The sequence below is a fragment of the Mustela erminea genome, chromosome 20 (genome assembly GCF_009829155.1).
Source record: "Mustela erminea isolate mMusErm1 chromosome 20, mMusErm1.Pri, whole genome shotgun sequence".
NCBI classification, from domain to species: domain Eukaryota; kingdom Metazoa; phylum Chordata; class Mammalia; order Carnivora; family Mustelidae; genus Mustela; species Mustela erminea.
In genome coordinates this window covers 14896157-14911340 of record NC_045633.1, presented here as the reverse complement: position 1 = coordinate 14911340, position 15184 = coordinate 14896157, and the positions used below count along the sequence as shown (strand labels likewise).

At 47.1% G+C, this 15184-nt stretch overlaps 1 protein-coding gene across 5 annotated transcripts in view; it reads right to left on the bottom strand.

Annotated features, from left to right (window-relative positions):
- LOC116580920 overlaps positions 1-4037 on the bottom strand; it is a 138392-nt gene extending 134355 nt beyond the window's left edge. For 3 of the 5 annotated variants that reach the window (XM_032327785.1, XM_032327783.1, XM_032327784.1), the window contains exon 1: positions 861-1106. In XM_032327785.1, the coding sequence (XP_032183676.1) occupies positions 861-1089 (229 nt within the window). In that variant the 5' untranslated portion in view covers positions 1090-1106. Of the gene's footprint in view, positions 1-860; positions 1107-3887 lie in introns of those variants that run through there. The other 2 variants (XM_032327782.1, XM_032327786.1) reach the window with 1 other exon arrangement.
- Between the last annotated feature and the right edge of the window lie 11147 nt (positions 4038-15184).

Below are 15184 nucleotides of genomic sequence, written 5' to 3'. Positions count from 1 at the left end.
CTAACCAAAACCACCTCTAGGCTTTGCAAAACATCCCTGAAGGGAACAGTCGTGCTGGTTCAGAACCACTGATCTACACCTACGTGAACTCGTTCAGGCTTCTTAACCAACTCTGGAGTGGGTGCTCTCATTTTCCCCATTTTACACAGGTAGAAACAGAGGCCCAGAGAGGTTAACTAACTCATGCAATGTCACACAGCTGGGATGCCAACCTTGGGACTCCTCGTCTATTGCCTTAAGGACTGGCGTGTGTGTGAGGAGAACATTGCCCTGAGCCCTTACTGGGGGCAGAACCATCAAGCTGACCTCAGGGGCACTGAGGTGGCAGAAAGGGCTGATTTAGGGAGCAGACAGCTCTGTACTTCTCTAACCCTCTATTTAGGCCAGGGGACCGATTGCAAAACCTGAGTGCGACACCCCACCCTTCTCTGGGGCTCCCAGGTGAATTACCGTGTTCCTGAGCTCAGACAGAGACACACCTTCCACTCCCAGGATGCTCTATTCCCTCCAAAGAATTTGCCTGAGGTTCTCTCATGTGTTCCACCCCAAAATGCAAATAGAATCACCCAGCACAGATGTTTATTGCACCGGAGGACCACAGAGGCATGAGGCCCGAGCCCGAGGCGTATTACCGTGGGTGTGTTGTTTGCTTCCCCAACTGCTGACGACCAGGTGGCCTGTCCAGAACTGGCCTCGCTCCGCCCACCCCGCCTCTCCTGGGAATGGGGACATGCCCTCCTCCGAGGCTGTCCCTAATCACACCTGGCAGCTGGTCGCCTTTGTTCCTACCACCACCCCCCGCCCCATCCCGTCTCCTGGTCACCAGAGGTGTGATAAGGTCTCCCCGGAGAGCTGCTCACCTGGGCACGCCATCATGCAGGAGGCCGCCGGTCTCTCCAGCGAGTCTGGAATTTCTGAAACCACAGATGAGACGGAAGGCGGGCAAGGCCAGGAGGAGGACCACCCACTGACCGACTTGTGAATGGGACCCTGACCGGTTCGAGGGGATAAGAGGCAACGGCGGCTCCCCTCTTCCCCGGACGGCTGGGAGTAACCTCCCCGCTCCTTACCCAACCTGCTCTTCCCCATCTTGCTCGCCAGCACCACCGTCCCGACAGCTCCCCACTCCCTCCGTCTCTCTCCCCCTCCCTCTCTCCATCACTCCTCTGGGAGTCTCCCCGGCCATCCCTCTACGCAACGCCATGCCTTCTCTCGCCCAGATGATCGCAGCAGCCTCCTAACAAGTCCCCATGTCCCCCGTTCATCGTCCGCAGCTAGAGGCCTCTTAAAAACCTAAACCTGATCGCAACACTCGTGGTGTAACAGCTCCTACGCCTCCTGCCCACCACGTGCACTCGTAAGGACATCCTTAGTGCAAGCGCCAGCCTCGCTCTGCCCTCTGGCCACATCTCAGGCCGCCCTCACTGTCCGGCCACCCTGGCTCTCCGTCAGCTCAAGGCCTCCGCCCATCCTGTTCCCTCCTGCCCAAACACTCTTCCTCCTGCTTGTCTCGCCCTAGTCCCCGACCACCATGAACCAACACAGCCAAACCAAGAGGCCGCAGTGGGGTCTAGCGCTGCTGCCGGGGAGGGGGCGTCTCAGGACACCTTCTCCTGGCCGCCCACCACCGCCTTCTCAGTGGCAGAAGATGATCACAGCAGGAAAGGCATGGGCTCCCGACCTCCTTGGCCCCCACCTTGGGCCGCTGAGGTCCCTCTGCAGGGAATCTCCCAGCCCCCCTCCCCAGCATTCTTCCCTCCAGCCACACCAGCCTGCTGGAGAGGCCACTTCCACCTGCTGTCACCCTCGTGTGTCCTTCCTTCTAGCCACTCCTCTCTGGGTCTTTCCAGGCTACCATCTGCCCTCCTGGGACAGCCTCAGCTCCGAGGATCCTTCTATCCACAGCCATTTTCATACAGTGGCTTTTCAGTAACATCATTTCTATCCTCAAAACCACCTCACTGTCCCCCAACTGCCAATCATGACCCGCGCCAGCCTGCTTAATCCCTTGAAAGACAAAGCACGTCCATCGGGTCCGGGAAAGTGCAATTTATACCATTTTGTACAGACCCTTTGCAATGAAATAAACATGCTAGGATGTTCCCACCTCCGAAACGTGTGTCGTCTAACAAGATGCTCTTTGCATTCAAGTAGAGCATTTACTGATGGATAAAGCTACATTTCAAAGACATTTAACTCAGTGCATTTCTCTTCCAGTTGTCCTCCAGCTCTGTGACATGTACTCTGGGCACCAAATAAAACCTGTTGATGTATAATCGTTAATTTACGCATGATGCTTAAACTCCAAATCGTGCACAGATCCAGCATTCTGCTTGCCTGCTTGCTCCACCAACAACCTCTATACCTGCTTTACCCCCCAGCTAAGGCTGAAGAGCAGCCAAGCCCTCGAACCCCCATCCACCATGAGCTTCAGAAACCAGGTGTGTTGCAAAGAGCATTAGTGCCCAAACTGTGTCCCACTCCCTTCCACTTCCCACGCACTTAAAAAAAAATTTTTTAATTAAAAAAAAAAAAGTTTCAAAACGATTCAATAATCCTACTCAAGAGATCAACAAAGGAGGGGGAAACACAGAATCTTGGGCGGTAACAAATCTTCCCATCGGATCCTACTCATTTCTAGGGGGGGGAGTTGAAGGAGACTGAACCTGAGGTTGTCTCTAGAGCCTGGAAATGAGATCGGGTCTCATTCCGGCTTTCTCCGATGTCAGTTCTGGTCCCTGTTCATTCATTTATCCCGCACAGATTGACGGAAGAGCTCCTGTACATTGGGCAGGTAAGTGCTAAAAATATAGCAAAAACAAACAAACAAACAAATCCCCCACAAAAACAACAAAAAATTAAAAAAAAAAAAACAAAGCAAAACAGAAAAACAGCTATAATCTGACCTGCACCATCCAGCTCGACAGACAGACACCAGCCACGCACGGCTATCGGGCATCTGAAATGTGACTGGTGTTATGGGGGTGCTTTCTGTTCTGTAATTTAATTTTTTGTTATTAATTTAAGTTAAAAACTGATCCTAAAGTCAGCCACTAGAAAACTTAACTATGTTTAGAACAACTTAGGATACAAAACTCTTTTTTCAGCTCTAAATCGTAGGAAATCAAAATATACATCAAGTACTTGCAATGAAAATTTAACATCCGAACCAGAATGCCGGGGGGTGGGGGGCACCTGCCTGGCTCACTGGGCAGAGGGCGCGACTCCTGTTTTGGAGGGTTTTAAGATCAAGCCCCACGTTGGGTGTAGAGATGACTTAGAAATAAAATCTTTTAAAAAAAAAATTGAAATAAGCTCTCAGTATAAAATATACCCCAGATTCCAGAGAATGGAAATTTTGTCTCATTAATATTTTTTTACATTGATTATATTTTATAATGAGACTTTGGCCCAGTAAAATATATTCTAAAAATTAATGTCACCTGTTCCTTTTTAACATCTTTAAAACATGGTTGCTAGAACCTTTCAAAGTACACATTGGCTCCCATGATATTTTATTGGATAGTGCTGCCCTGGGCCCTTCTGCAGGAAGCAGACAGCAGATAAAAGCTCATTCCATACAGTCACCCCGCATTGAGAGCTACTTAGTATCTTCAAGCTCACTACCCCTATACCCCAGCGGACTGTGAAGCATCCCTGCAACCCAAGGTCAGCATTTCCTCGCTCAGGATTGCAGATCTGGTCTCAGGTTTCAGAGGATGTTGGTGCAAGATAGGAGCAAAACATGCAGGACCACTCAGAAGCTGGCTCCCCATCAGAGGCCAAACCAAGGGAGCCAGAGGAACAGGTGACCAGGTATCCAGCTGCAAAATACACCGTCCCAGGTGGACCAGCTGCTGTCCCAGCCGCGCCCCAGCTTTACTTACTCCCGGAAGTCACTGCCACCAGCGCCCAGAGCAGGACCAGACCCAGGGGCCCCATGGGCACCAGCACCGCCACCAGCCCAAGGGAGCCCCACACCATCAGCCTCTCTCCGAGGGCACTGAGCTTTCCCAAAGGGGCGGGCTCAGCCTGGATCAATGCTCCCAACCCAGGACTGGTGGTGGAGGCAGGGAGGGGGCTTCCTAAGCAGAGACCCAGCCAATCAGAAGCGTCCGATAAAGTTCTCAGCGCTCTCCCCGGGAAAGCAGGGGGAGAGGTGGCTTCTGACCAACGAGGGGGATAATCCCTTTTCTGGATAGGGGAAAGAGAAGAAAGGTTTGCCTCTTCAAGCCTTGTAAATGGAGCTCTCGGGCCAGAAGGCAAACAAGGCCATGGTCCGATTTCTTTCTTTCTTTCTTTCTTTCTTTCTTTCTTTTCTTTCTTTCTTTCCTTTCTTTCTTTTTTAAATGCTAATTAAATTTACCATTTTAACCATTTTTAATGGCAATTTGATAACATTGAGTGAATTCACAATGTCCAGAGAACCATCATCGCTGTCAGGTCTGGCCAGTCTGTCCCACTGCTCCAGGAAGGCGAAGCCAGGCCTTAGGCATGGCTGTCACCAAACAGGGGACAGCAGCAGGGTCTCTCAGAGCTCAGGCCCAATGCCTCCCTCCCTGACACATCAGGATGAGCAGTTAAGGGAGGGGGAGGGGCATCTAGGTGGCTTAGTTGGTTAAGCATCTGCCTTTGGCTTGGGTCATGATCCCGGAGTCCTGGGATCAGGTCCCATGTCGGGGAGTCAGCTTCTCCCTTTCCCTCTGCTGGCCCTCCTCCTTGTGCTCTCTCTCTCTCTGCTAAATAAATAAAATCTTTAAAAAAAAAAAAATAGGGGCACCTAGGTGGCTCAGTGGGTTAAAGCCTCTGCTTTCGGCTCGGGTCATGATCCCAGGGTCCTGGGATCGAGCCCCGCGTCAGGCTCTCTTCCCTTCCTCTCTCTCTGCCTGCCTCTCTGCCTACTTGTGATCTCTGTCTGTCAAATAAATAAATAAAATCTTTAAAAAAAAAAATAGATGGGGGAGGTCTGCTCACCTGTGCTCCGTGTCCTTTCCCAGACCCCACCTCCTCTTTCTAAGCTCATAGTGGCCTCCACGCACACCTCTGGTTTTAGGCTCCAGGCAGCCTGGGCCACCATCTCCTTCAGGGCTGTGGGCCCAGCACCTCCTCACCAGCACCTACCCCGCCCCCTCCCATTAAATCTGCTTTTTATAAACCACTTTATTACCATACAATACAGATCCCACAATTCTCCCACTGCAAGTGCACAACTCAATGGTTTTTGGCCCACCGAAAGCTGGGCAACAATCACCACAATGGTTTTAGAACATTTTCTTTACCAGGAAAGGAAACCCCATCGCCAGGAGAATCCTTATTCCCTGTCACCCTAGTTCCTGGTCACCACTGATCTGCATTCGGTCTCTATGGATTTGCTGACTGTGGATATTTCATAGGAATGGGATCACTCCCTAGGTAGCCTCTAGTGACTGGTCTCCTGCACCGGAAGTCATGTTTCCCAGGCTCATGCACATTGTAGCAGGCTGACCGTGGTTCCTGCCTTTTCATGGCTGTGTACTATTCCACAGGAGAGAGAAACCAGATTGTTTATTCACTCATCCCTTGACAAAGAGTGAAATGACCATTCAATGCAACTTTCTTGGAGTTAAACTGAGACACAGTTGACAGGCTGACACATGATGTTGTCTAGAAAACAATTCAAATTTTATACTAGGTCCACTTCCTGCTTATATTTTGAAACCAGGAATTCTGCCTTCCCATCCTGCAGCTCAAACATGTTCATGGGCCCCCCAACCCATAGGGCTGGAGATTTAAGAGTAATCTTACAGCTAGGTCAAGGCTGTGCCAAATGCTATAAAGGAAAGAAGAAAACTGCATCAAACAGGGCGGGCCTCTAGGAACTAAAATCCCAATGGGGGAATGAGATACAGACAAGATGTGAAGCGTACTAAGGAGAGCCCTGGTTCTGAGAGAGAATGGTTTTTATGCCAGGGGATCGTTGGGAATTTATGACAGAGAGATTGCCTTGAAACCTCAAAAAGACGGATAATAATGTTATTAGAAAATTGGACACTTGCAACTAGTAGATACGTAAGTCCTAGAGACCTAATGCAAAGGACAATGATCACAGATCAGAAAACTGGATTATAAGCATTAAACTCCCCAAGAGATTAGATCTGAGTTGCCCCTGATACTAGAAGAAATGATGGTTATGGGGTACCCTGGTGGTGGTAGCTAATGCTACAAAAACAACCATGTTGCAATGTACATGTATCAGGTCAAGACCTTGTAAACCTCCAACCTATCCAATGTTCTATGTCAAACGTATCTATTTTTAAAAATTGTATCAGACACTGGGCAAGCCCTGCGCTGAGTATTAACTCATTCCATCAAAGCTCCCCTGCACCCCACCACCAAAAATCACCAGTGAGGTGGAACTAATATCATCCCATAGTTCAGACAAGGAAGTAAGACACAGAGAGGTTAAGTCATTTGTCCCAAATCACACAGCTGGACTCCACCTGGCTCCAAAGTATCATTTCTCTCAACTCTGCTGCTTAGCTCAGTGGTTATCACTTCCTCCTCCTCTTCCTCCAGGAGCCTCTAGTCTCTGCCCAAAGTCCTAGAATCTTCCCCTGTTCACAGTCAGGAACTGGAGAGAAAACTTTGCCATGTTTCACATGGTTGTTCCCAGACAACATGGTTGTTCCCAGACAACATGGTGGCATCACATTCTAGGCCTGAAAAATCAGAACCACCAAGGAAGAGGAGGAGCTCCCTCCAGAACATGCTGATGACTCGCTGATAGTGCCATCACCCGCATTGGACCAGAGCTGGCCAAGACAGGGTTCCCCGCATCTCTGGTCCCCCTTCTCCATGTTTCTATCCTTACTCGACAAAAAGCTGAGGAACCCACTGGATGGAGCACCAGGACTCAAGGACTTGATTCACAGAAAGACCCTCCGAGACAAGCCTTCTCATCCCCTCATCCTCCCAACAAAGCAAAGACCAGCTTCCTCGGGGTTGGGGTGGGGGGGGGGGATGGCAGGAGGCAAGGTTGGGCTTGCCAGGAACTGAGGATTGAGCTCCCAGTTCTGAATTCAGGCAGAGGATAAACTAGGGCCTATCACGCCCATGTCTGAATTAAGAAAATTAACAAGCGGGCGCTTGGGTGGCTCAGTGGATTAAGCCGCTGCATTCAGCTCAGGTCATGATCTCAGTGTCCTGGGATCAAGCCCTGCATCGGGCCCTCTGCTCAGCAGGGAGCCTGCTTCCCGCTCTGTCTTTGCCTGCCTCTCTGCCTACTTGTGATCTCTCTCTGTCAAATAAAATCTTAAAAAAAAAAAGAAAGAAAGAAAGAAAGAAAGAAAATTAACAAGATTTCGTTTTAAGCCATCAAGAGAGGGCATTATTTTTGCATAGGTGGGGCAAGAGGTAGTCCATCATAGACAACTAACCAGTAGGGGGCGCAGTGAGCTCTACTTACATGGGCAAAGGAAGTCCCAAAACATTTTGATCCTTAATGAACCACACTCATCATACTTCTCAAGTCCTCATTTTTTTTTTACAGCAGTTTTAGGTTCATAGCAAAACTGAGAGCAAGGCATAGATGTTTCCCATGTGCTTGCACATGCAGAATGTCTCCTGTTAGCAAATGACCCCAACACATTGGGACATTTGAGGCCATTGGAGAACCTACACTGACACATTGTTATCATCCAAGGTTCATACTTTGCCTTAGGGTTCACTCTAGGGGTCGTACATTCTGTGGGTTTGGACACACGTATAATAATCTGTATCTACCACCACAGTATCATACAGAGTGTTTCACGGCCATAAAAATCTGTGAGTCACTGGTCCAACCTTCCCTCCCCCAGTCCCTGAAATCACTGACCTCTTTACTTAGTGTCTCCATATTTTTGTCTTTTTCAGAATGTCATATAGTTGAAATCACATAGCACATAGCCTTCTCACGTTGTCTTCTTTCACTTAGGAATATGCATCTAAGTTTCCTCCGGTCTTTTCCTGGCTTGACAGGTCATTTCTCTTTAGAATGGAAGAATATTCCGTTGCCTGGATGTACCATGTTTGTTTATCCATCCACCTACTGAAGGACACCCTGGTTACTTGCCCAAGTTTGGGCAATTATGGATAATGCTGTTGTAAACACCTGGGTGCCAAGCTTTGTGTGGACGGAAGTTTGTTTTTTAAGCAAGCTCTATGCTCAACGTGGGGGTTGAGCTAATGACCCTGAGATCAAAAGTCACATGCTCTACCAACTGAGCCAGCCAGGCCCCCTTGTGTGAACGAAAGTTCTTAACTCCTTTGGGTAAAAACCAAAGAGCATTACTGCTGGGTCCCATGGTAAGAGTACATTTACTTTTCTAAGAAACCACTAAATGTCTTTGAAAGTGGCTGCAGCATTTTATGGTCCCAAAGGCAATGTAGGAGAGTTCCTGTTGCTCAACATCCTCACCATCACTTGATGTTGTCAGTGTTTCAGAACTTAGCCATTCAAATAGGTATAAACAAGCATCAAGTAAGAGTCATTCATTTAATTTGCATTTCCCAGGTGAAATATGATATAGAGGATCTTTTCATGCACTTATTTTCCATCCATAAATCTTTGGTGAGGTGTCTCTTAGGGTCTTTTGCATATATATTTAGTTTTTATTTCTTTCAGCAGAGTTTTGTAGTTTTCCTCATATATATGAACATGTATCTTATTAGGTTTATACCTAGGTATTTCATTTGGGGGATGCTACTAGAAATGGTGTTTTTTATTTTCAAATTCCACTTGTTTGTTGCTAATAGAGAGGAAGGCAATTGACTTTTGTGTATTGACCTTGTATCTTGAAACTTTACTAGAATAGCTTAATTGTTCCAAGAGTCTTTTGGTTAATTCTTTCAGATTTTATACATAGATGGTCAGGTCATCTGGGAAGACGTTATATTTCTTCCTTCCCAATCTGTATATATTTCCTTTTCTTGTCCTATTGCATTGGCTAGAACTCCCAGAACAATGTTGAAAAGGAGTGATGAGAGGAACATCCTTGCCTTATTTTGGATCTTAGTGGGAAAGGTTCTAGTTTCTCACCATTAAGTATAGTTTTAACTGCAGATTTTGGGGTAGATATTGTTTAACAAGTTGAGGAATATCCCTTCTATTTCTGGTTGACCCATTTTTTGGTCATGAATGAGTATTGGTCTTTTTTTTTTTTTGGACAGAGAGAGAGAATACAAGCAGGAGGAGTGGGAGAGGGAGAAGCAGGCTTCCCACTGAGCAGGGAGCCCAATGAGGGACTCCATCCCAAGACTCTGGGATCATGACCTGAGCAGAAGGCAGACACTTAACAACTGAGCCACCCAGGTGCCCCTGGGCATTTGATTTTGTCAAATGCTTTTCCTGCATCTACTGATATAATCATGTGATTTTTCTTCCTTAGCCTGCTTGATGTGATGGATTGGATTTACTGATTTTCAAATGTTGAAACTTGGGATAAATCCCACATGGTCGTGATACGTTAATTCCTTTTACACATTGTTAGATTTAATTTGCTAATATTTTGTTGAGGATTTTTGCATCTATGCTCATGAAAGACATTGGTCTGTGGTTTTTTGTTTTGTTTCTGTAATGTGTTTGTCTGATTTCAATAGTGGGTTAATCTGGGCTCACAGAGCTCGGGAGTATTTCCTCTGCTTTGAGCTCTTGAAAAAGATTTTAGAGGGATGCCTGGGTGGCTCAGTTGGTTGGGCCGCTGCCTTCGGCTCAGGTCATGATCCCAAGGTCCTGGGATTGAGTCCCGCATCAGGCTCCTTGCTTGGCAGGGAGCCTGCTTCTCTCGCTGCCTCTGCCTGCCTCTCTACCTGCTTGTGTGTACTCTCTCTATCTCTGGCAAATAAATAAAATCTTAAAAAAAGAAAGAAAGAAAGAAAAAGATTTTAGAGAACTGGTATTCCTACCTCCTTAAATGTTTGGCAGAATTCACCAGTAAGCTCATCTGGGTTGCTTTGCTTTGGAAAGTTAATTATTGATAATAAGAAGGTTAATTAGTGTTTGGTTAATTATGATTTCCTTAACAGAAATAGGCCTAGTCAAACTGTCTGTTCCTTTTTTTTTTTAAGATTTCGTTATTTATTTGTCAGAGAAAGAGATACAGTACACAGCAGGCAGAGTGGCAGGCAAAGGCAGAGAGAGAAGCAGGCTCCCCACTGAGCAAGAAACCTGATGCAGGACTCTATCCCAGGACCCTGGGATCATGACCTGAGCAGAAGGAAGATACTTAACCCACTGAGCCACCCAGGCACCCCTTGTCTGTTCCTTCTTGGGAGATTGTGCTTTTCAACTGGCCCATTTCATCTGGGTTATCAAGTTTGTGGGTATAGAGTGACTAAGATCCCTTTACTATTCTTTTAATGTCCACAGGATCTGTGGTGATGCATTTGCTTTCATTTCTGTTGTTATTAATTTGTATCCTTTCTCTCCTTTTCTTAACCTGGCTCTAGGCTTGTAAATTTCATTTATCTTTTCAAAGAACCAGCTTCTGGTTTTGTGGACTCTGATAACCCTTTTCAGTTTCATTGCTTTCTGCTCTCATATTTATGATTTCTTCTGCTCTCTTTGTTCTGCTTTTTCTAGTTTCCTAAGGTGGAAGCTTAAATTATTGACTGTAGGTCTTTCTGCTTATCTAATGAATGCACTCAATGCTATAAATTTCCCTAGAAGCACTGCTTTTGCTGAGCCCCACAAATTTTGGTTGTGTTGTCCTTTTCATTGAGTTTGAAATGTTTTTTAGTTTCTCTGGAGATGTCTTCTTTGACCCATATGTTATTAGAAGTGTGTTGTTTCATCTCCAAGTACTTTGGGATTTTCCTGCTATCTTGCTATTAGTTTCCAATTAAATTTCATCGTCATCTCAGAGCTGGCACTGTATGAGTTCTACTTTTTGCCCTATCTTTTATCCTTGTAATGAAGCCTGCTCCCTGTTGAGTAACGCGTTTGGAAAAGCTGACGTGGGGTGGGGAGTGTTAGTTCATCTTTCAACTTGTGCAATTAGTAGTGTGATCTTAGAAAAGTCACATGACCTCTCTGGATATATTTATTCACTGGCCTAATAAAGGAGCTGGAAATTATTGGTCAAGCGTCTTCTGGCTCCATATTGCGTTCAAGTGGAGAACAGAGGGACCAGGAAAAAAAAAAATCAAGTACACACAGAAGTTCCCACGTGATAAAAATAGCATCATGTACAATTGGAGAGGAAGACAGATTATTCAATAAATAAACAAGGTATATGACCACCCTGTTCACAGAAAACAACACATCAGTAGACTTCCATCCAACTAACTCAGGAGCCTGGCCGTCTCAGTCAGTAGAACATGCAACTCTGGATCTCAGGGTTGTGAATTTGAGACCCACAATGTGTAGAGATTACTTAAAAATAAGAATCTTTTTTAAAGATTTTTATTTACTTATTTGATAGAGACACAGCAAGAGAGGGAACACAACCAGGGGAGTGGGAGAGGGAGAAGCAGGCTTCCTGCAGGAAGCCTGATGTGGGACTCCATCCAGGACCCTGAGATCATGACCAGAGCCAAAGGCAGATGCTTAATGACTGAGCCACCAGGCACCCCTAAAAAGAAGAATCTTAAAAAATAATAATAATAATTAAAAAAGGAAATCTAACGTGAATCTCAGTGGGCTCAGATCAAGGTGTTGGCTGGGCTGATTTCTTCTGGAAGCTCTGAGTGGAGAGGACCCATTGTATTGCTTTTTCCAGCTTCTAGAGGCTTCCTACGCTCATTGATTTATGGATCCTGGCCCCATCTGAAAGATTATCCAAGATATTCTCCCCATTTCAAGGTCCCCTACATTCATCATCTGCAAAGTCATATAAAGGTGACATTCACAGGGTCTGGGGATCAGAATGACCTTATCATAGCTGCAAAACACCTCTGGCTTTGCCTGTATTTCGAGGCAAGCAAGATGCAGAGCGTTGCAGGTTTTAAGCCATCATCATGTGTTAAAAGGTTGAAGGAAGAGAGAAAATAAATGTGTGGGCTTGCTCATGTGTAGAGCTCTGTGGGCAAGACACTGCCAGGAACTGGTAAGCGTGGTTTTGTCTTGGGAGGGAGTTAGGGGGGACTGGGTATGAGAGCTGGAGGTGTGAGGAAGAGTCCATTCTTACTGCACCATTTGAATTTTGCTCTGGGACACGGAATGCTTATTCAAAAATTAACTGTTTGGGGCGCCCCAATGGCTCAGGTCATCATCTCGTGGTCCTAGGATCCAGCCCCATGTCCAGCTCACTGCTCAGTGGGGAGCCTGCCTCTCCCTCTCCCTGCCGCTCCCCCTGCTTGTGCTCTCTTTGTCAAATAAAAAAATAAAATCCTTTTTTATTAAATATTTTTATTTATCTATTTGACAGACAGAGATCACAAGTAGGCAGAGAGGCAGGCAGAGAGAGGAAGGGAAGCAGGCTCCCCGCTGAGCAGAGAGCCCAAGGCGGGGCTCGACCCCAGGACCCCAGGATTACGACCCAAGCTAAGGCAGAGGCTTTAGCCCACTGAGCCACCCAGGTCCCCCAAAACAAATAAAATCTTTTTTAAAAAAAGAAAATTAACGGTTTATGGGGGGGCACCCCAGCTGGCTCTGTTGAAAGGAGACCGTGGGTTTGAGCCCCATGTTGGGTACAGAGACTATTAAAAAATAAACTTGAGGGGCGCCTGGGTGGCTCAGTGGGTTAAGCCGCTGCCTTCGGCTCAGGTCATGATCTCAGGGTCCTGGGATGGAGTCCCACATCGGGCTCTCTGCTCAGCAGGGAGCCTGCTTCCTCCTCTCTCTCTGCCTGCCTCTCTGCCTACTTGTGATCTCTCTCTGTCAAATAAATAAATAAAATCTTAAAAAAAAATAAAAAATAAAGTTGAAAAAAGACTCTAAAAGATATTATTGGGAACATGTAAACATTTTTACCTGCTTATGAGTCAGAGACCAAGAAGTCTGCATGTAATACTGGCAGCTAGTGAAGAACGAGAGAAAAGGAACACAAAAGGCTACTGGATGTTTTGCAGCAAAGAGGGAAGGCAGGTAAGCACCAAGGACACAATACCCTAAACAACAGCGTAATAACGTCGAGGGCAAAGACCACCCTTCTCTCTGCATCCCTCAATGCAGGTCGACTGTGATGAGAAATTAGCTCTTTTGAGTGCTACGCAGGCCTGAGACCCTAGGACAACCCAGCTCGCACCCCGTATCTGCACATTTAAGAGATTAAGATCCCTGCTCCAAGTTCCCACCTTGCTTTCCAAGGGTGGTGGTGGGGGGGCACCTTTTACACTAACCACTTAGAGTTGAGCACTCAAAAAGTCAGGGTCCGGGGCGCCTGGTTGGCTCAGTGGGTTAAAGCCTCTGCCTTCCGCTCAGGTCATGCATGATCCCAGGGTCCTGGGATCGAGCACTGCATGGGGCTCTCTGCTCAGCAGGGAGCCTGCTTCCTCTTCTCTCTCTGCCTGCCTCTCTGCCTACTTGTGATCTGTCAAATAAATAAATAAAATCTTTAAAAAAAAAAAAAAAAAAAAGGTCAGGGTCCTCCCCCGCATCAAGTCTTCAGTGTAGGCTTACCCTGCTCTCGCTCTCCTGCTCCCTGGTGACCTGAAGCAGAGGAAGGCCCATCCCCCCCAACTCAATGGGGTCCCTCTCCATTGCTTTACCTAATAAATCTCGTGACTCTACTTCCCTTGTGCGGGTGTACTGAAACCACATCTTCAAAGAAAACGACGCAGTGGGTTTCACTTCCCCAAGGTGGGAGCTCTGATGCAGAGGGAACTATCTGCCCACAGACTCCACGTGGGGGGCTGGCCCCCCACTCATTCAGCGGGTGGGGTGGCCCTGCCTATGGTTAATTTCACACACCAACTGCAGGCCTCCCAACACAGTCACCATGTCACAGTCGAAGATCAAGGACCCATTCCAGCTGCTGTCAGGTGGGGAGCAGCGAGTTAAAGCAACCAGCCCAAAAGGATACCATAAAGCGCTTTCCTCACCCAATGTGAGGGGGTAAGGGGGATCCCCTCCCGTTCCTCCCTCAACAGCCCCCCCCCGCCCCCGCCCTGGGAAACAGGGGCCCACTGAGGTTCAAGTGCATCGGCCAACTGTGGGAGAGTCTTTTCACTGTTGGGGGATTCCCAAAACACAAGGCTCTGGTTGTTTTATGGACCCTGGGGTGGAGGGCGATAGGAGAAGAGTGGGAAGCACTGAGCCCGGTGGTCAGGCCTGAGAAATCACACACAGGGTCTTCAGCAGGAGCTGGTCTCCTTAGCACCCTTATCGAGGGTCCGCTGGAGCAAGATAGTTCCCTGCCCCCATGCGGTCCAGGAGCCGGGGCGTCCATGCCTCCTGGTTTGCCCAGGATCGCCCCCCTGCCCACCTGCCGTCTGGTACAATCATAAACAGCAACCCCTTTCATCCTCAAAAGTTCCTAACTTGGTTTGCCACAATTAAGAACAAAACAAAACAAAACAAAAAACTAAAACAAACAAAAAACCCTCTAACAAGCAACCATTTTACTAATAAACAGCACACAGGTGATTCTCTTTTGAAGGGCCCATTACAAGTAGCCATTTCACAACCGTGAATTTCTCAGCAAAACGTCGCCATCAAAACAGAAACAAAATGCCGTCTATCCACACAGCAGCAGACTTCCCGGCACCTGCTACAACAAGGATGAAACTCGGAGACGCTCTGCTAAGCGGAAAAAAAAGCCAGACGCGCAAAACCACACACTGTATGAAATATCCGGGAAGGAGCAAACCCATAGAGATGAGGTCGATTAGTAGTGGCTTAGGGCTGGTGGCGGGGTGGGGGGTGGGAGGTTGGGAAGCTGGAGATAGATTTGAGGGTTGGCAACCTTAAGGAACGGGGTCTCTTTTTGGGGTGATAAAAATATTGTAAAATTGGGAGAGCCTGGGTGGCTCAGTCATTAAGAGTCTGCTTTCAACTCAGGCCATGGTGCCAGGATCCCTGCTCAGTAGGAACCCAGCTTCTCCCTCTTCCTCTCCCGCTGCTTGTGCTCCTGCTGTCAAATAAATATTTTATAAAAAAAATATTTTTTAAAAAGTTGTAAAACCAATTATGGTGATAGTTGCAATTATGCAATTATGAATGAGAACCCCCAAAACGCCCCTTGAGTGTATACTTTAAATGGGTGGATTCTATCTTCACAAAATAAAG